General features: G+C 42.6%; 1 protein-coding gene across 3 annotated transcripts in view; it reads left to right on the forward strand.

Annotated features, from left to right (window-relative positions):
* The window catches only part of TTC28 (tetratricopeptide repeat domain 28), a 935,607-nt gene that overhangs the window by 100,355 nt on the left and 819,307 nt on the right, over nucleotides 1–15,945 (forward strand). For 2 of the 3 annotated variants that reach the window (XM_063913173.1, XM_063913175.1), the window contains exon 1: nucleotides 12,205–12,328. The exons of the other annotated variant lie outside the window; for it this stretch is intronic. In XM_063913173.1, coding sequence (XP_063769243.1) covers nucleotides 12,293–12,328 — 36 coding nt within the window. In that variant the 5' untranslated portion in view covers nucleotides 12,205–12,292. Of the gene's footprint in view, nucleotides 1–12,204; nucleotides 12,329–15,945 lie in introns of those variants that run through there. 3 annotated transcript variants of the gene reach the window in all.

Below are 15,945 nucleotides of genomic sequence, written 5' to 3' on the forward strand. Positions count from 1 at the left end.
GACACAAGGTTGAGGAGCTAGGCCAGCGGGATAGGTCCTCTACTATCCACGCCACCAACTATTACCTTTAGTAATCAGGTGGCGAGCGAAGCGAGCCTGTGTGGGTACTTTTCAGGGTACCCTGTTCGCCCGTAGCTCCTCCACCTGGTGACTTGTCTCCTCCCCTAGTGACGTCAGAATGTCCCTTCTCCCACTCCGATTTAGAACAAACCTTACCATTATGGCTGTGCTGTGGGTCTGCCCGCTCATGTCACTAGACGTGGTGAGAGGGGGTGGGCGGTACTAAAGATTAACCCGCCCCACCTCTAGTCCCTTTCTGGTGGCGGGAAAGAGACGTGATGTCATCACGTCACCTCCTCCTCACGTATCCTTGTCTCCTGATGTGAGGAGAGAGAAAAGCCACACCACCCTTACTGAGAGTGCCCATGCAGACGCTGAATGAAGGGCGAGAGACTGGTAAAAGTTAAAACCAGGGGTTAAAGCGAGCCGGAACGGGGCGGAACTGCGTTCCGTCAGTTCCACTTGGAGATGGAATGTAGTTCCACCTCCTCCGACTCACATCACCCAATGTTAGCCCGGCGCTGCAGGAAGATGCCGAGCACCCACTGAGAGTGTTTTACAAGCGGGCGCCCAGCTCCCTCTCCACAGCAGAAGCCAGAGGCAGGAGCTCACTACTGAGCTCCGGCTTCCGGCTCTGTCAGTGTGCGCTATGCGAGAGATGTCATGACGTCTCTCCCATAGTGCTGAAGAGCGGACACCCAGAGGACTGCAGTGGTCGGACGCGGGAGCGGGGCACGGTGAGTATGGTGTGGGGTTGTTTTTTTTGTTCATATGTGTAGCGGCGCGTCTACTGGGGCTAACTACTGGGGGCAAACTACGGGGGGAATTACTACAGGGGCATTACTACTGGGGGCAAAACTATAGGGGCATTACTACAGGGGAGCAAACTACAAGGGGGAAAGCTACTGGGTGGCATTACTACAAGGGGGCTAAACTACAAGGGGGCTAAATTATTGGGGGATTACTACTTGGGGGCATTACCAGTGGGGGCAAAACTACAAGGGGGCATAATTACAGGGGCTAAACTACAAGGGGGCAAACTACTGGGGGCATTACTAATGGGGGCTAAACTACTGGTGGCATAACTGCAGGGGGCATTACCACTGGGGGCTAAACTACATGGTGCAAACTACATGAGGGCTAAACTACGGGGGGTATTACCACTGGGAGGCTAAACTAAAGGGGGGTAAACTACTGGGGTCATAACTGCAGGGGCATTACCACTGGGGGATAATAAAGCCAGCCTAGTCCCAGATCTGCTGCAGCAGCACTCAGCCTCCTTTGCCGTCCTCAGACCTCTGCACGCCCACAGCCTCCTCCTCTGCAGTATCTCCGAGTCCCACAGCCTCCTTCACCCCACGCCTACCACAGCCTTCTCATCCAACGCAGACCACTGCCGCTACTAAACAGGTAATCTTACCCTGCTGCTTTTCTCTCTCCCTAGTCCCTACTGTATGTCCTCGCCCTCTATCTGTCACTCTCCCTGTCCCTGCTGTCACTTTCCATGTCCCTGCTGTCACTCTCCCTGTCCCTCTGTCACTCTATAATGTGAATTTCGGCTCATACTGTGTGCTATAATGTGAATTTCGGCTCATACCGTGTGCTATAATGTGAATTTCAGCTCATACCATGTGCTATAATGTGAGTTTCGGCTCATACCGTGTGCTATAATGTGAATTTTTGCTCATACTGTGTGCTATAATGTCAATTTCGGCTCATACCGTGTGGTATAATGTGAATTTCAACTCATACCGTGTGCTATAATGTGAATTTTTGCTCATACTGTTGGGTATAATGTGAATTTCGGCTCATACCGTGTGGTATAATGTGAATTTAGGCTCATACCGTGTGGTATAATGTGAATTTCGGCTCATACTGTGTGCTATAATGTGAATTTCGGCTCATACTGTTGGGTATAATGTGATTTTCGGCTCATTCTGTTTGCTATAATGTGACTTTCGGCTCATACCGTGTGGTATAATGTGAATTTCGGTTCATTCCGTGTGCTATAATGTGAATTTCGGTTCACTCCGTGTGCTATAATGTGAATTTAGGCTCATACTGTTTGGTATAATATGGAACAGGCACCAGTAAGGGGTCCTACTATTGTGGTGCATAATGTGTTTAAGGCGTATATGGCGTGGTAAACTACACGGAAGGACACGCCCCCTTCTGAGTGGCCACGCCCCCTTTTCCAGAGCGAACGCGCCTTCGGCGCGCACATAATTGCAGCCTTCACTTGTCCATACTCGCACTTCAAAATTTCCACCTCAACCACTGGGTGCTACTACTGTGGACATTATTACTATTGTGTGACCACCTTACTATTGTGTGACCACTACCTTTATTGCATGGGCGCCGTGGGTGGGGGGGGGGGGGTGAGTTCCACCACCTCTCTATGACCACTTTAAGCACTGGTCTTGTGTAAGGTATGGTCGTATTTTGGATATGTTTTTTAGATGCATGTAACATGATCTTGAGACAGATTGAATGTGGGTAACAAAGGACAGATCAGAGTCAAGGATGACACCTAGGCAGCGAGCTTGTGGGGTAGGGTAGATAGTCGAGTTTTCAACAGTGATAGAGATATCAGGTTGGTACCTACTATTGGCCGGTGGAAATATAATTAACTCTGTCTTTGAAATATTAAGTTTGAGGTGGCGAGATGTCATCCAGGATGAGATAGCAGAAAGGCATTCAGTGACACGGTCCAGTACAGATAGGGACAAGTCAGGGGAAGATAGGTAGATTTGAGTATCATCTGCGTACAGATGATACTGAAAACCAAAAGAGCTGATTAGTTTACCAAGAGATGAGGTATAGATAGAGAAAAGCAGAGGACCCAAGACTGAACCTTGCGGTACTCCAACTGAAAGAGGTAGCGAAGAGGAGGTGGATTCAGAGAAGCGAACACTGAAGGAGCGATTAGATAGGTACGAGAGGAACCAAGAAAGGGCTGTGTCTTTAAGACCTAGGGATTGTAGTGTCTGTATGAGAAGAGAGTGGTCTACAGTGTCAAATGCAGCAGATAGATCTAGAAGAATAAGTAGTGAGTAGTGGCCTTTAGACTTCGTAGTGACCAAATCATTAACCACTTTAGTCAGTGCCGTCTCTGTGGAATGTTGGGAACGGAAGCCTGACTGAAGTGGGTCCAACAGAGTGTATGAGTTAAGAAAGTGTGTGAGTCGAGTGTAGGCAAGTCTCTCAAGTAGCTTAGAGAGACAAGGGAGCTGAGAGATAGGGCGGTAGTTTGAGAGAGCATTAGGGTCAGAATTTTGTTTTTTTTAAATGGGAGTAATAACTGCATGCTTGAAGAGTGAAGGAAAAATACCAGTAGAGAGAGAGAGATTACAGATGTTAGTTAAGGTAGGGATGAGCACCAGAGACAGAGCTTTACTTATTTGTGAGGGTAAAGGATCAAGAGGAGAGGTAGTAGAGAAGCAGGATGAGAAGAGTGATGATACTTCATCTTCATTTGTGGGATCAAATGAAGAAAGAGTGCCAGAGGGTTCTGGTAAAGAACGGAGCAGGTCACTGGCTGCCGAAGAGCATACCATTTCATCTCGGATCTTATCAATCTTCTCCTTGAAGTAGGAAGCAAGATCCTGTGCCTTGATAGTGGCTGGTGGGGTAGGTGCGGGAGGATTCAGAAGTGATTTAAATGTATTAAAGAGTCGTTTGGGGTTAGAGGCTTGAGCAGAGATAAGAGTTTGGAAATATGTTTGTTTGGCAATGTCCAGGGCATTTTTATAAGAATGGTAGACTGTCTTTTATGTGAGGAAGTCACTTGAAATACGAGATTTACGCCACTGACGTTCAAGTTTTCGTGTGAGTTTTTGTAGTTGTCTTGTTAATTTGGAGTGCCATGGTTGACATCTAGGCCTACGTGGAGTGTGATGGGTAGCTGGAGCCACTTCATCAAGGGCTAGTTCTAGAGTCTTATTAAGGTGTGATACAGCCATCTCAGGAGAGGTGAATGCAGAAATAGGTGAAAGCAGTTGTTGGAGTGAAGTGGAAAGTTCTTGAAGATTAATTGTGTTAATATTTCTGCGAGTTTGAGGAAGATTGGAGAACTTCCGCAACACAGGGTTTGAATTAACAGAGGAAAGCATGCAGGTGATAAGGTTGTGATCTGATAGGGGAAAAGGAGTGTTAGTGAGTTCAGAGATGGAGCATAGTCTGGTGAATACTAGATCAAGGCAGTGGCCCGCCTGATGAGTAGAGGAGTCAGTCCATTGGGAGAGGCCAAGAGAGGAGGTTAGAGAGAGTAGTTTGGAGGCATGCGCAGCAGATTTTGGACAATCAATAGCAATATTGAAATCACCCATGATAATGGTGGAGATGTCAGAGGATAGAAAGTGAGGGAGCCAGGCAGAAAAATCTTCCAAAAATTGTTTTGGATGCCCAGGTGGGCGGTAGATAGCTGCAACACGCAGAGAGAAAGGAGAGTAAACCCTAATGGAATGTACTTCAAATGATGTAAATGTGAGTGATGGAACCTGTGGTAGAACAGTATATGCAAAAGATTGTGAAAGTAAAAGTCCAACTCCTCCTCCTTGTAGGTTATGATCGATCTTTGTTAACATGCCAGAACGGCATATACATTTTGACATTTTATGAAGGCTAATTTTTGAAGACAGAGTTGTAAGTCATCTTTTCATTTGATTTGGACTGGACATACTGTATTTGAACCTCACTGGAGGATAGAAGGACAGCATACTAGGAGGAAAGTCCTCCTCTATGGATAAGCCCTTTTAAAAGAAGGGTAGTGAAAGGTAGGGGGTTGGGATTCAATACAGATATTTGTGCAGACTGATAATGACTGGGTAGGTACTTATAAAGGTCCTGCAAAGAAATATCACATTTCAAAGGTGATCGATGAGGTTGAGGTCAAGGCTTTGTGCCGGCCAGTCAAGTTCTTCCAAACTGAACTCATCAAACCATGTTGTTATAGTCCTTGCTTTGAGCACTGGGGCACAGTCATGTTGGAATAGAAAAGGGCCTTCCCCAGACTATTAAAAAAATAAGGGTTTCAACTTCACCAGCGCTGACAAAGGTCCTGAGGTTCTTTCAGTCCCTGTAGTAGTACACACTTATCTCTGACTATAGTGTATTACATATGCAAAGGAGGGGAAAAAAGGGATGTATAGTGAAGTAAATTTTTGTAATAACTTAAAATAAAATTCATACATAAAACATCCACGTTAATAACTAAAAACAGTTCCCATACAGGCAGCTGAAAAGAACAATTATCAGCGCTGGTGAAGTTGAAACCCTTATATTTTTTACTTGTTATATTGGTGAAGGTGGAGAGGAAACCTTCAAGGGAATTAATTAACTATACGGGCTGCTTATTTGCGCATCACTAATTTTCCAACTCCTACGTTTTTTGCCATTTTCTGACTCTTCCCCAGACTGTTACCACAAAGTTGGAAGAATAGCATTGTTCAAAATATCTTGGTATGCTGAAGCAGTAAGATTGTCCATCACTGGAGATAATGGACCTAGCCCAAACCCTGAAACAGTCCCATACCATTATCCCTCCTCCACCATAATAATACAGTCAGGCAGGTAACATTCTCTCTGCATCCGCCAAATTTAGACTCGACCATCTCCACTGCTCCACAGTCCAGTGTCGGTGTGTTTCACACCACTCCATCCTACACTTGGCATTGGACTTAGTGATGTGAGGCTTGCATGCAGCTACTCGGCCATGGAAACCCATTCCATTAAGCTCCCGCCACACAGTTTTTGTGCTTACATTAATGCCAGTGGAATTTCAGAACTCTTCAACTATGGAGTCAGCAGAGCATTGGTGACGTTTATGTGCCATGTGTGATTTTACATGGTCTCCTACTTCATGACTTAGTTGCTGTTGTTCCTAAACATTTATTCTTTCTAATAAGGGTGGTCATTCCGAGTTGTTCGCTCGTTGACGTTTTTCGCAACGGAGCGATTAGGTGGAAAATGCGCATGCACATGGTACGCAGCGCGCATGCGCTAAGTATTTTAACATAAAACTTATAGATTTACACAAGCTCGAGCGACGTTTTTTCCACGCTCGAGTGATCGTAGTGTGATTGACAGGAAGTGGGTGTTTCTGAACGGAAACTGAGCATTTTCCGGGAGTGTGCTAAAAAACGCAGGCGTGCCAGGTAAAAACGCAGGAGTGGCTGGAGAAACAGGGGAGTGGCTGGCCGAACGCAGGGCGTGTTTGTGACTTCAAACCAGGAACTAAACGGACTGAGGTGATCGCAATCTAGGAGTAGGTCTGGAGCTACTCAGAAACTGCTAGGAATTATTTAGTAGCAGTTCTGCTAATCTTTCGTTCGCTATTCTGCTAAGCTAAAATACACTCCCAGAGGGCGGCGGCCTAGCGTTTGCAATTCTGCTAAAAGCAGCTAGCGAGCGAACAACTCGGAATGACCACCAATATCACTTATAGTTGACCGTAGAATATTCAGCAGTGATTAAATTTTGCGATCAGTCTTATAGCAAGGTGGCATTCTATCACAGTACCACGTTTGAAGTCACTGAGCTATTCAGAAAAATGCAAATGCAGACTGCAGGTGTTTGATTTTATACTCCTGTGGCAATGGGTCTGATTGAAACACCTGAATTCAATCATTAACAGATGTGGCCAAATTCTTTTATCCATATCGTGTATGTTCTGTCTTAAGGACTTTGGAGTTAATTATATGGATAGCAGTCCTGAGAATTGCTTGCTGTGGAATACTTAAGTTCCTGAACATCCTTCAGTTTTGCACAGAGGATCAAACAAATATGTGTTTATAATTTGATGCTTGCACGCCACAGATCTCAGATTTATCCTGGACACTTTGCTGGTTTGATACAAGTGAGCTTATCACTGTGTGTTTATTATGTAAACATCAAGCCAGTCTCCAAAAATTATGTTTTTATACAGCGGGTAAAATAGGTATTGAACACATCAACATTCACACCTGAGCAATGCTAGCTTCTCCTTACAGGAGGCGTCTTGAAGCTGTCATTACCAACAAAGGCTTTTGTTTGGTTGGTCGACAGTCATTAGGCGAGCCACTATTGGTCGACAGTGACTAGGTTGACACCTGAAATAGGTTGACGCGGTCATTAGGTCGACATGGAAGAGGTCCACATGACAAAAGGTCGACGTGAGTTTCTTTTACATTTTTGGGTGTCGTTTTCTTCGTAAAGTGACCAGGAACCCCAATTAGTGCACAGTGTCCCCTCGTCCTTTGGGCGAGGTGCCTCGCTACCCTCGGCACAGGTTACTATTCCCAATTGTAGTCCATGCGGATCGTAAAGTATGAAAAAGTAAAAAAAAAATGAAGAAAAAAAATTGTGAAAAACTTACGGCGACCTTTTCATGTGTCGACCTTTGCCACGTTGACATAGTGACCATGTCGACCTAATGCATATCGACCAGTAGTGGTCGACCTAATGAGTTTCGACCTAAGTGCTGTCGACCTAAAGACCGAATACCTTTGTAAGAAGTATTAAATAGATTTCAATAAGCGTGTTCAATACTTTTTCCCTGTGTCATTTCCCATTATTACACATAATTTATGGACATCTATGGTTTGATTTCTTTGCATGTGTGGATTACATGGGTTGGTGCTGACATTTGGTGTCAATTTCATTACAATAGCCCCGTTACAAATATATTTATTGAGAAAAATGCTGATGTGTTCAATACTTATTTTACCCGCTGTATGTCGTATATGTAGTAGTAGTATTATGTGTATTCAATTCATTTTTATTAATATTTTGATAGGCTGAGGAGCCTGTAAGTTATGGTATGTCAGACTGAGATCAGTGCTGGATATAATTATACTGTGTTTTACTTTTTTGTTTTAAAGCTCTGCAGTGTCTCCAGCTGTTCTCATAATCTGAGATTACTGTTATATACTTATACAATTATATATCATTACAATGATTTAACTTAATTGAGCATATGTAATTTTACTTTAGCACTGGTTTTGTCCAGCACAAGAGCTTACCTACTGGGTGGTAATGCAGCCAATTATCACCAACCGAATGGAGTCCCATAACGGTAAGTCTATGTATAATATTCAAATCACAATAACTGGACACAATTATGCCCTATTATATATGAGAGCAGTAGATAGAACCGTAGTATTGTTTGAACACTTGCAAAACTGCCATTTTAATAACATGACATACTTTAGTAGCTAAAGATTACTTTTGTTTCTAGATAAGTTTTCAAATTTATAAAAAGAGCTAGCATATTGGTTAGACATTTACAGCAGTAGAAAAGTTATTCCAAGTTCTAATTGTTAAAGTGATTGTAAATCCCCCAAAGCTAAAACACTATGCGGCACATCCAGTTGGAAGTGGAGGGAGTGCAGTACAGTCTATACCACACAGGGCTCCCTCCTTTCTCCGTGACCGTTGTACTCTCTAAGTTTTAGGCTGAAATTTACAAAATGTATTTAAGGTACTTGTGTACTTTACGGACTCATTACCTTATTATATACTGTAGAACTTTCGGTAGCCAAAAACTGGAAATATCTTATATAATCACTTCGCAAGGATCACGGTTATTTAGGCTATTACTCCACATAAAAAATTTTTGGTGTCATTTTCTTCGTAAAGTGACCGGGAACCCCAATTAGTGCACCGTGTCCCGGGCTACTATTGCCAGTGGTAGTCCGTGTGGATCGTAAAGTATGAAAAAGTTATAAAAATTAAAACAAAAATGTGAAAAACCCATGTCTCAGCAATGAGTCCGTAAAGTACACAAGTACCGTATTTAAACTAATAATTTAATTAATAAACAGATTAGTAGTGGTTGCCCACTGGAGCTACCAGCTGTTGGGGGCACCTAGGGTGGCAGTAGTAGTGTGTGGAGGTAAGTGGGAGCTTTGATTACATTGGTGAAAGATCATCTTGGGTTGTTTTTTTTATTAATTAGATTTAGGATGTTAGAAGTGTACCAGATTTACCATCACTGATTTACAGAATCAGATATAATGGTTTGTTTTGCAATACAACTTAAAGCTGCTCTTTAGGTATAATTGCATACAATTCAGAGAACAGACTGTGCCGTATCTCATTGTAGAAAAATTAATTAACTTTTCTTGATGACATAGACCTAGATATTGTAGATAAGTATCAATCATAGAATGATGAAATAAACAAAGAGCAATGCATAAAATGCATTTCTTAATAAAGTTCCAACATCTTCCATAGTTCTGTATATACAGATGTGTTCTCCTACATCGTTGCTGGAGTCACATTAAACAGTCCTTCTAGTACGGATGGTGTAATGGTTAGCATTACTACCTCACAGAACTGAGGTCATGGGTTCAATTCCCACTATGGGCCTAACTGTGTGGAGTTTGTATATTCTCCCCGTGCTTGCGTGGGTTTCCTCCGGGTACTCCGGTTTCCTCACACAACAAAAATATACTGGTAGGTTAATTGGCCCCCAACAAAATTAACCCTTGCATAAATGTGTGTGCATGCAGTGGCGTCTTAAGGGGGGTGGGGCGGGATGCGAGCCGCACCCGGGTTTCATCCGCCGAGGGGTGACACCAAAATGCCGGCTCCTGCTGAGTGACAGGCATCGGGTGCTGCACTTTAACATTACGTGCAGCACCTGGCTCCTGTCACCTTTTAGGAGCCAGCACTGCAGCCATAGCACCCCCCGGGGGTAGCCCGTATCGCCTGAACACCCAGAATGCTGAAAATAGGGTTTCAGACCATGAGGCCACGCACCTTCCAGTGAGGTCATAAACACCCCCCCCATTTTGCGACAGCTCGCATTGGGAGTTTTCAAGGGCAGTGACGCCCTGTGTGCATGCACATGTGGTAGGGAATATAGATTGTAAGCTCCACTGGGGCAGGAACTGATGTGAATGGTCAAATATTCTCTGTCAAAGCGCTGTGGAATATGTGTGCGCTATATAAATAACTGGTAATAAATAATAGTCACGCCTAGTCATGAGCATGTCTACTAAAACAGAGCGTCTTTTTGTGCATTTTTCCATGAAAATGCATCTTATTTACAGTGATGTGATGTGTATAAGACGCACAAGCAGACTCTAATGATAGGATAATGATTCGGCATGACTATATTCTCTGTAAGACTGCAGCTGTATCTGCATACAAAATACTACTGTACGTTACAGTGGTTTCCTGCTTCTCTGGTACACTATAATATCATACTGTAGATTCAGTGGCGTAAGTTCGTCACAGTTGCCCGGAGGCAAGAAAAATATTGGTGCCCCTCTATTTCATATATTAAGATAAATATATGCATGTATGTGTGTGTATCTATCTATCTGTGTGTGTGTGTGTGTGTGTGTGTGTGTGTGTATGGAGTGTTCTGAAAAAAATGTATATACTGTATTTATACATTTGATTGTCTTTTATTTTAAATCACACATTTCTTAGCAGTCATACCCAGGTTTAGAACCCATGACCTGTTACACTAACAGCAGACACTTTACTGATGGAGCTATTTGCTCCTGTAGAGGAAGCATGAGAATTCTAACTATATGAAGTTATATGAAATTGTCAGAGGAGTATCTTCATATAGTTAAAATTCTCATATTTCCTATACAGGAGCAAACAGCTTCATCAGTAAGGTGTCTGCTTCCAGTGTAATAGGTTGTGGTTTCTAATCCTGGGTGTGATACTTGTAAAATGTGTATATTCAGTATAATAAAGAGGGTGTGATTTGTAAGGTGCAGGGACCAGTGAGGAAGTCGGCCACTGAAAATACAGCGACAGCTATCAATTAACTTAATTCAATGGTGTCACAGAATGGGAGGAGAGGTGCCCCCCTTCAGAGCAGGAGCCCGGCGGCAGATGACTCCGTTGCCTCCCAGAGTTCTGCCTCTGTGTAGATTGTGTATCAGGGAGACAAGAGAGCCAGATGTAAAAACAGAACTGTAGGCTCATCATAGCCATGAAGGTAAGCCAGAGTGTGTGCAATGTCTGTACAGAGGTCGATCAGCTAGATAGGGCTTTTACATAAATAATCATAGGAATGTAGGGGGTGGGGGGGTCATGAACAGATGAAGAGGGAGGAACAAATTAATAACATGCTCAAATACACACATACAATTTCAGGTGCTTATCAGAACTTTATATATTTGAGATGAGTACTGGACAAAGTGTTATCTTATACATTCCATTGTACAGCACTGCAGGGAACATCTGTGCGTCTACACATTAATGATAAGCGAGGACATTAGCTTCCACGGAGGCTTATTCTGTCAATCTGTATCTAATCTATGAAGAAAGATGATGTTGGTTAACAAATTACTTTTCTACTTGAGAAATAAGGCAATCAGTGCTGTGTAGTACAGGCTTCCATCAGAATAATTGTTTTGTAGGAATTTTAATAACGCATCTAATCCATTTAAGAGATAGGGATGGTGTAATCCTCACATCTACTATTGTCTGCTATATGTATGTCATTATCCTGTGCGTCTAACGTTATTACCCTAAGATTAGCTGGTACTCTTAAATATCTATTTAGAAACATCTCTGTGGAATCAAAACACATTAAGTCTTCGTTTCTAAGATTAGTAACATAAACCTACTTTAAAGTTGATTATATCTCTGTGATTCTATTTTTACAGATGAGGCTTTTTTTTTTTCCTTCAAAGAGATGGTAAATGTTTGCATAACACAACTTTTGTACAGGAAGATAAATGCTACCTTGGTGTCTCTACAAGAACACACTAAAATCTGTATACTAAAAAAAGGGCGATTCATATGTATCTAACGGAGAAATGTGAGAGCAAGGGGAAGACATAGAGGTTGGCAGCTTAGAGGTTAGAGGTTAAAAGGCAGAGTTACAATACTGAAGTAGTGGGGATGTCCTCGTCTACTGTATATTAACCATTGCTTTCACATATGCTGTAACTGAGAACTGTGTAGAAGGGAAATAAGATGTTCTTTAAGTAAATTGTGCCTTTATTTCATCTTGAGAGATGGGTTGCCTTCCTCTTTTTCTTGATAATTGTGTGGCGTTCTGAACCGTCCTCAAAATGCATTTTTGTAAATATGGATGTAATGTGCTAAGAAATGAGAGAAATGTTAAAAATTAGCTGTGTCCTATTAATGTTTCTAAGGAAAAAAATTTTTTTTTGAAAGATAGGTGACTGTGAGTTGCCGCGGTAACGGGATGCTGAGCAGAGTGTGCCAGTTGTAAGCTGCAGTGAGTGACAGCTAGAGATGGGGGGAGAGAGAGTCAATGAGGCCCACTTATGGGACAACAACTTCCAAGGAGGTAACAAGAAGCATATGCCCATCTGTACCCTCTTAGACATTAGTTATCGCAGCCAAAGATTTGTAGCACACATGCACCAAAACGCATTTATTATAGCCAACACAAGTTCTAGTCTGAAGAGCATATAACATCTTTCTAGAGACTATTAATATAGGTATTATATATTGCAAATAGAAACAGGGCACTAAATTGAAAGCCCTTACCTTGTTGTTGCAATATATTCAGTAACAGAAAAGAACTGGGAGCCTAGAGTCCCAATTAAGGACTTTTATGAGGACGTGTGACTTGGAATATGTATTATTTATGATTATTAAGAACAAATAAACATACAGTATAGCTTTTAGGGGGAATTCAATTGTTTTATTGGGCGCCAAAAGTAATGGGTGCTTGTTGGAGCAATTCATTTGTTGGTGCTGCTCCATTCGGGGCACCCATTACTTTCGACGTGGACAAAAGCATCAGGTTTAGCCGTGTTAAGCAGCTAAACCAGACTAAAGTCCTAGGCGCAAAGCGAAAAAAGTCCCAATTGGGCGCCCACACGGGACACTTCGCACATTTCTCCTTGCCGCCCCAGGAGTCTGTAAGCAGAAATGTCACTCGCACCCAAGCGACAGCACAATCAAATAACTGCTGGTGAGCACCCAAACAACAATTGAATTGCGCCCTTAATGTAATTTAAGTACAGAGGTAGAGAGTCAACTGTTTGTTGTACGATAATACAGATTATATTTCTGTAGTGTTGTAGAGAGTTCTCTTGTTATTACACAAAATTCCCTTTGAAATACAGCCTTTCCCTAAGTGATGATCCCTGTCACTTTCCTAGGGCACAGTCTTTGCTGGGTCTCACCTGTCTCTGCCACCAGTTCTGCCAACATTAGTTACCCGAACACTCACATCTACATAGTTGTGCTTGTACTGCACTGCTATATTATATGCATCTTATCAACAAAATTGTTGATTTCCGACGGCGGCCTCGGTGAGGATTTTGCCGCAAGTGATTGACAGTGTTCGGTTGGGGGGCTAACTGGGGGTAGCGAGTCAAATGTATGCATATGGACAATTTCCTGCACTGGGGAAGGTTAGTATTGTTCATGACTGAGTCATTTTAAATGTATTTAAGCATATAGGCACTGCAGCACTGGGACTATGGGGAACTACAGTAAATGCATGTTTAAATAAAATTATTTCACCGCACTGCAGCCTGGAAAGGTAGATCCAGGGCTGCAGTATTTTGGTGTATAAAGTCCATTGCTTTACACCTGGCATAGCGCAGAAGACACATGCAAATGTATACTGTTTAGATGTATAAATCAAAGGCAATGTTTAATCTATTTACCAATGTGTAGATCTGCAGCCAGGAGTATTAGGTTCCGGGCTGTAGGGCTGTGATAGTGAAAGTCTGTATTTGTATAATTTAAATAAAGATTGTCTTGTTTATATCTGTGGTGTTCAGGGGGAGGGTGTGTGTGTGGGAATGGGATTGTTATTTAGGTCGACACTCATTAGGTAGACCACTATTGGTCGATGGGCATTAGGTCGACATGAAAAAGGTCAACATGGAAAAACAAACCAAGAAAATTCCTGGCGCTGTGATTACATAGGTGTGTATGCTGCTCTCTCAGGGGCAATTGGTTTTTTACCCCTGCAATAGCAAAAAAAAAAAAAAAAAACGAGAGAGCGCTATTCACATCTAATGTGGATTTTATTTTTCCTCAATTATCAATATTTCTTAAAAGCACATTATATATTTAGTGCCGGCCGGCAATACACAAAATACAATAAAATATCACAATAAAAGCATGACACTGAGGAAGCCGCCGATGCTTGCGAGTAGGCGGGGAAACGCGTCTGTCAGCACCTTCGGTTATATACTACAGCGGACAATTTCTATCAGCCGGCTGGCTGAGATTCATTCCCGCAGCAGGGGGATACCTCTTTAATCACCAGCCCACGGACTCCGGATAAGGTCGAGGGTGCTTGCACCGGCCGGGAGGAAAAAAAGTCACCACACCGTGGATAAAGCAGATGCATGTCCCACTCCGTTAAAAGGCTACTCGTGAGAGACCAGCCAGGAGGATCGTCGCATGCATTGTGACTGAACAGAGGCTTTTGTATGGTACACAAATTCATTATAGATCACTGCGGGACAGTGACTATTATTTACAATCAGCTTTGCATGAACTGCTTTAATACTACTAACGAGCTGATAGTAAGACTGCTCAATTCATTGCCACTAACACGTGTTCTACTAATCATATTAACGGACATATGGACATGAGTAATATATAACATTGATACAAAGGTACATGGTCCACTGTGAATCTGGGAAACTTATTAACAATGTATTTGAGTATAAGAGTTACATAGTTTGATACATGTTACGTACATAATATCCGTCTCACCAGAGAGATTTTATAAGGCAGAGTTGCTTAGTAAATAAGGGAATTACATTGAACAGTGTGTGGATAGTTATAACCCACATGTGCATATGAAATCAACTATTTAGAGAATAAGCATTGATTTTATTGTGATATTTTATTGTATTTTGTGTATTGCCGGCCGGCACTAAATATATAATGTGCTTTTAAGAAATATTGATAATTGAGGAAAAATAAAATCCACATTAGATGTGAATAGCGCTCTCTCGTTTTGTTTCAACATGGAAAAAGGTTGACATGAGTTTTTTTTGTGTTGTTTTCTTCGTAAAGTGACCCGGAACCCCAATTAGTGCACCGTGTCCCCTCGCATGGCGAGCGAGCTTCGGCACAGGTTACTATTCCCAATCGTAGTCCACATGGTTTGTAAAGTATGAAAAGTTCGAAAAATAAAAACAAATAGTGAAAAACTCATGTCGACCTTTTCATGTGTCGATCTAATGCTTATGTCGACCTAATGCCCATGTCAACCTAATTCATGTTGACCAATAGTGGTCGACCTAATGACTGTCGACCTAAGTGAGGTCAACCTAAGGACCGTATCCCATGTGGGTGGGGAAGCTACAGGAGCAGCCCCCATGTAGGAAGGACTGTCCTGCCAGCAGCTACACTCAGTGAGCTATCAGGAAGTCTTCTTATGCAGCTACCCAGCCAGGGACATCTCGGGAGAGAACACTCCTCTCTGTCCATTAGAGACAATGTTAAACTCCTCCATCTGAGTGCACATGGAGAGTGCATAGACACACAGCTTGATTTTTGAAAGTTATGTTCTGTTCCAAAATTGTATATATGAGCTGTAAAAATGTATATCCTTTGACCATCTTCAGAGAAGAATAACATCTGTATGCAATCAGTACTCCAGGTACCTGTAGCTGAGAGTACTGACCTTTTCAGGACATTTACTGGTGCTAAATAAACATCAGCTTGCTTCCAATGCTTAACCCTTTACAACTGTCTTGTGGTTGAGCTCAGTGTTTCCAAACTCAAGCCTTCTGTCCAATTCCAAGTGCAGCTCTGGTCCTTAGGAAGTGGCCAGTGTGGAATTAAGTTGACATCAACCAGGAGGTGTTGCAGCAGTGTGACACCCCCCCAGAGGTAAGGAGTTCCAGGAGCCAGCAGTGGGAATGAGTTACCCACCAGTGACACAGTGGGAGGAGGCAGTTACATGCTGTTACTGTCAGT

This window comes from Pseudophryne corroboree, chromosome 1 (assembly GCF_028390025.1).
Source record: "Pseudophryne corroboree isolate aPseCor3 chromosome 1, aPseCor3.hap2, whole genome shotgun sequence".
In the NCBI taxonomy this organism is placed as follows: Eukaryota; Metazoa; Chordata; class Amphibia; order Anura; family Myobatrachidae; genus Pseudophryne; species Pseudophryne corroboree.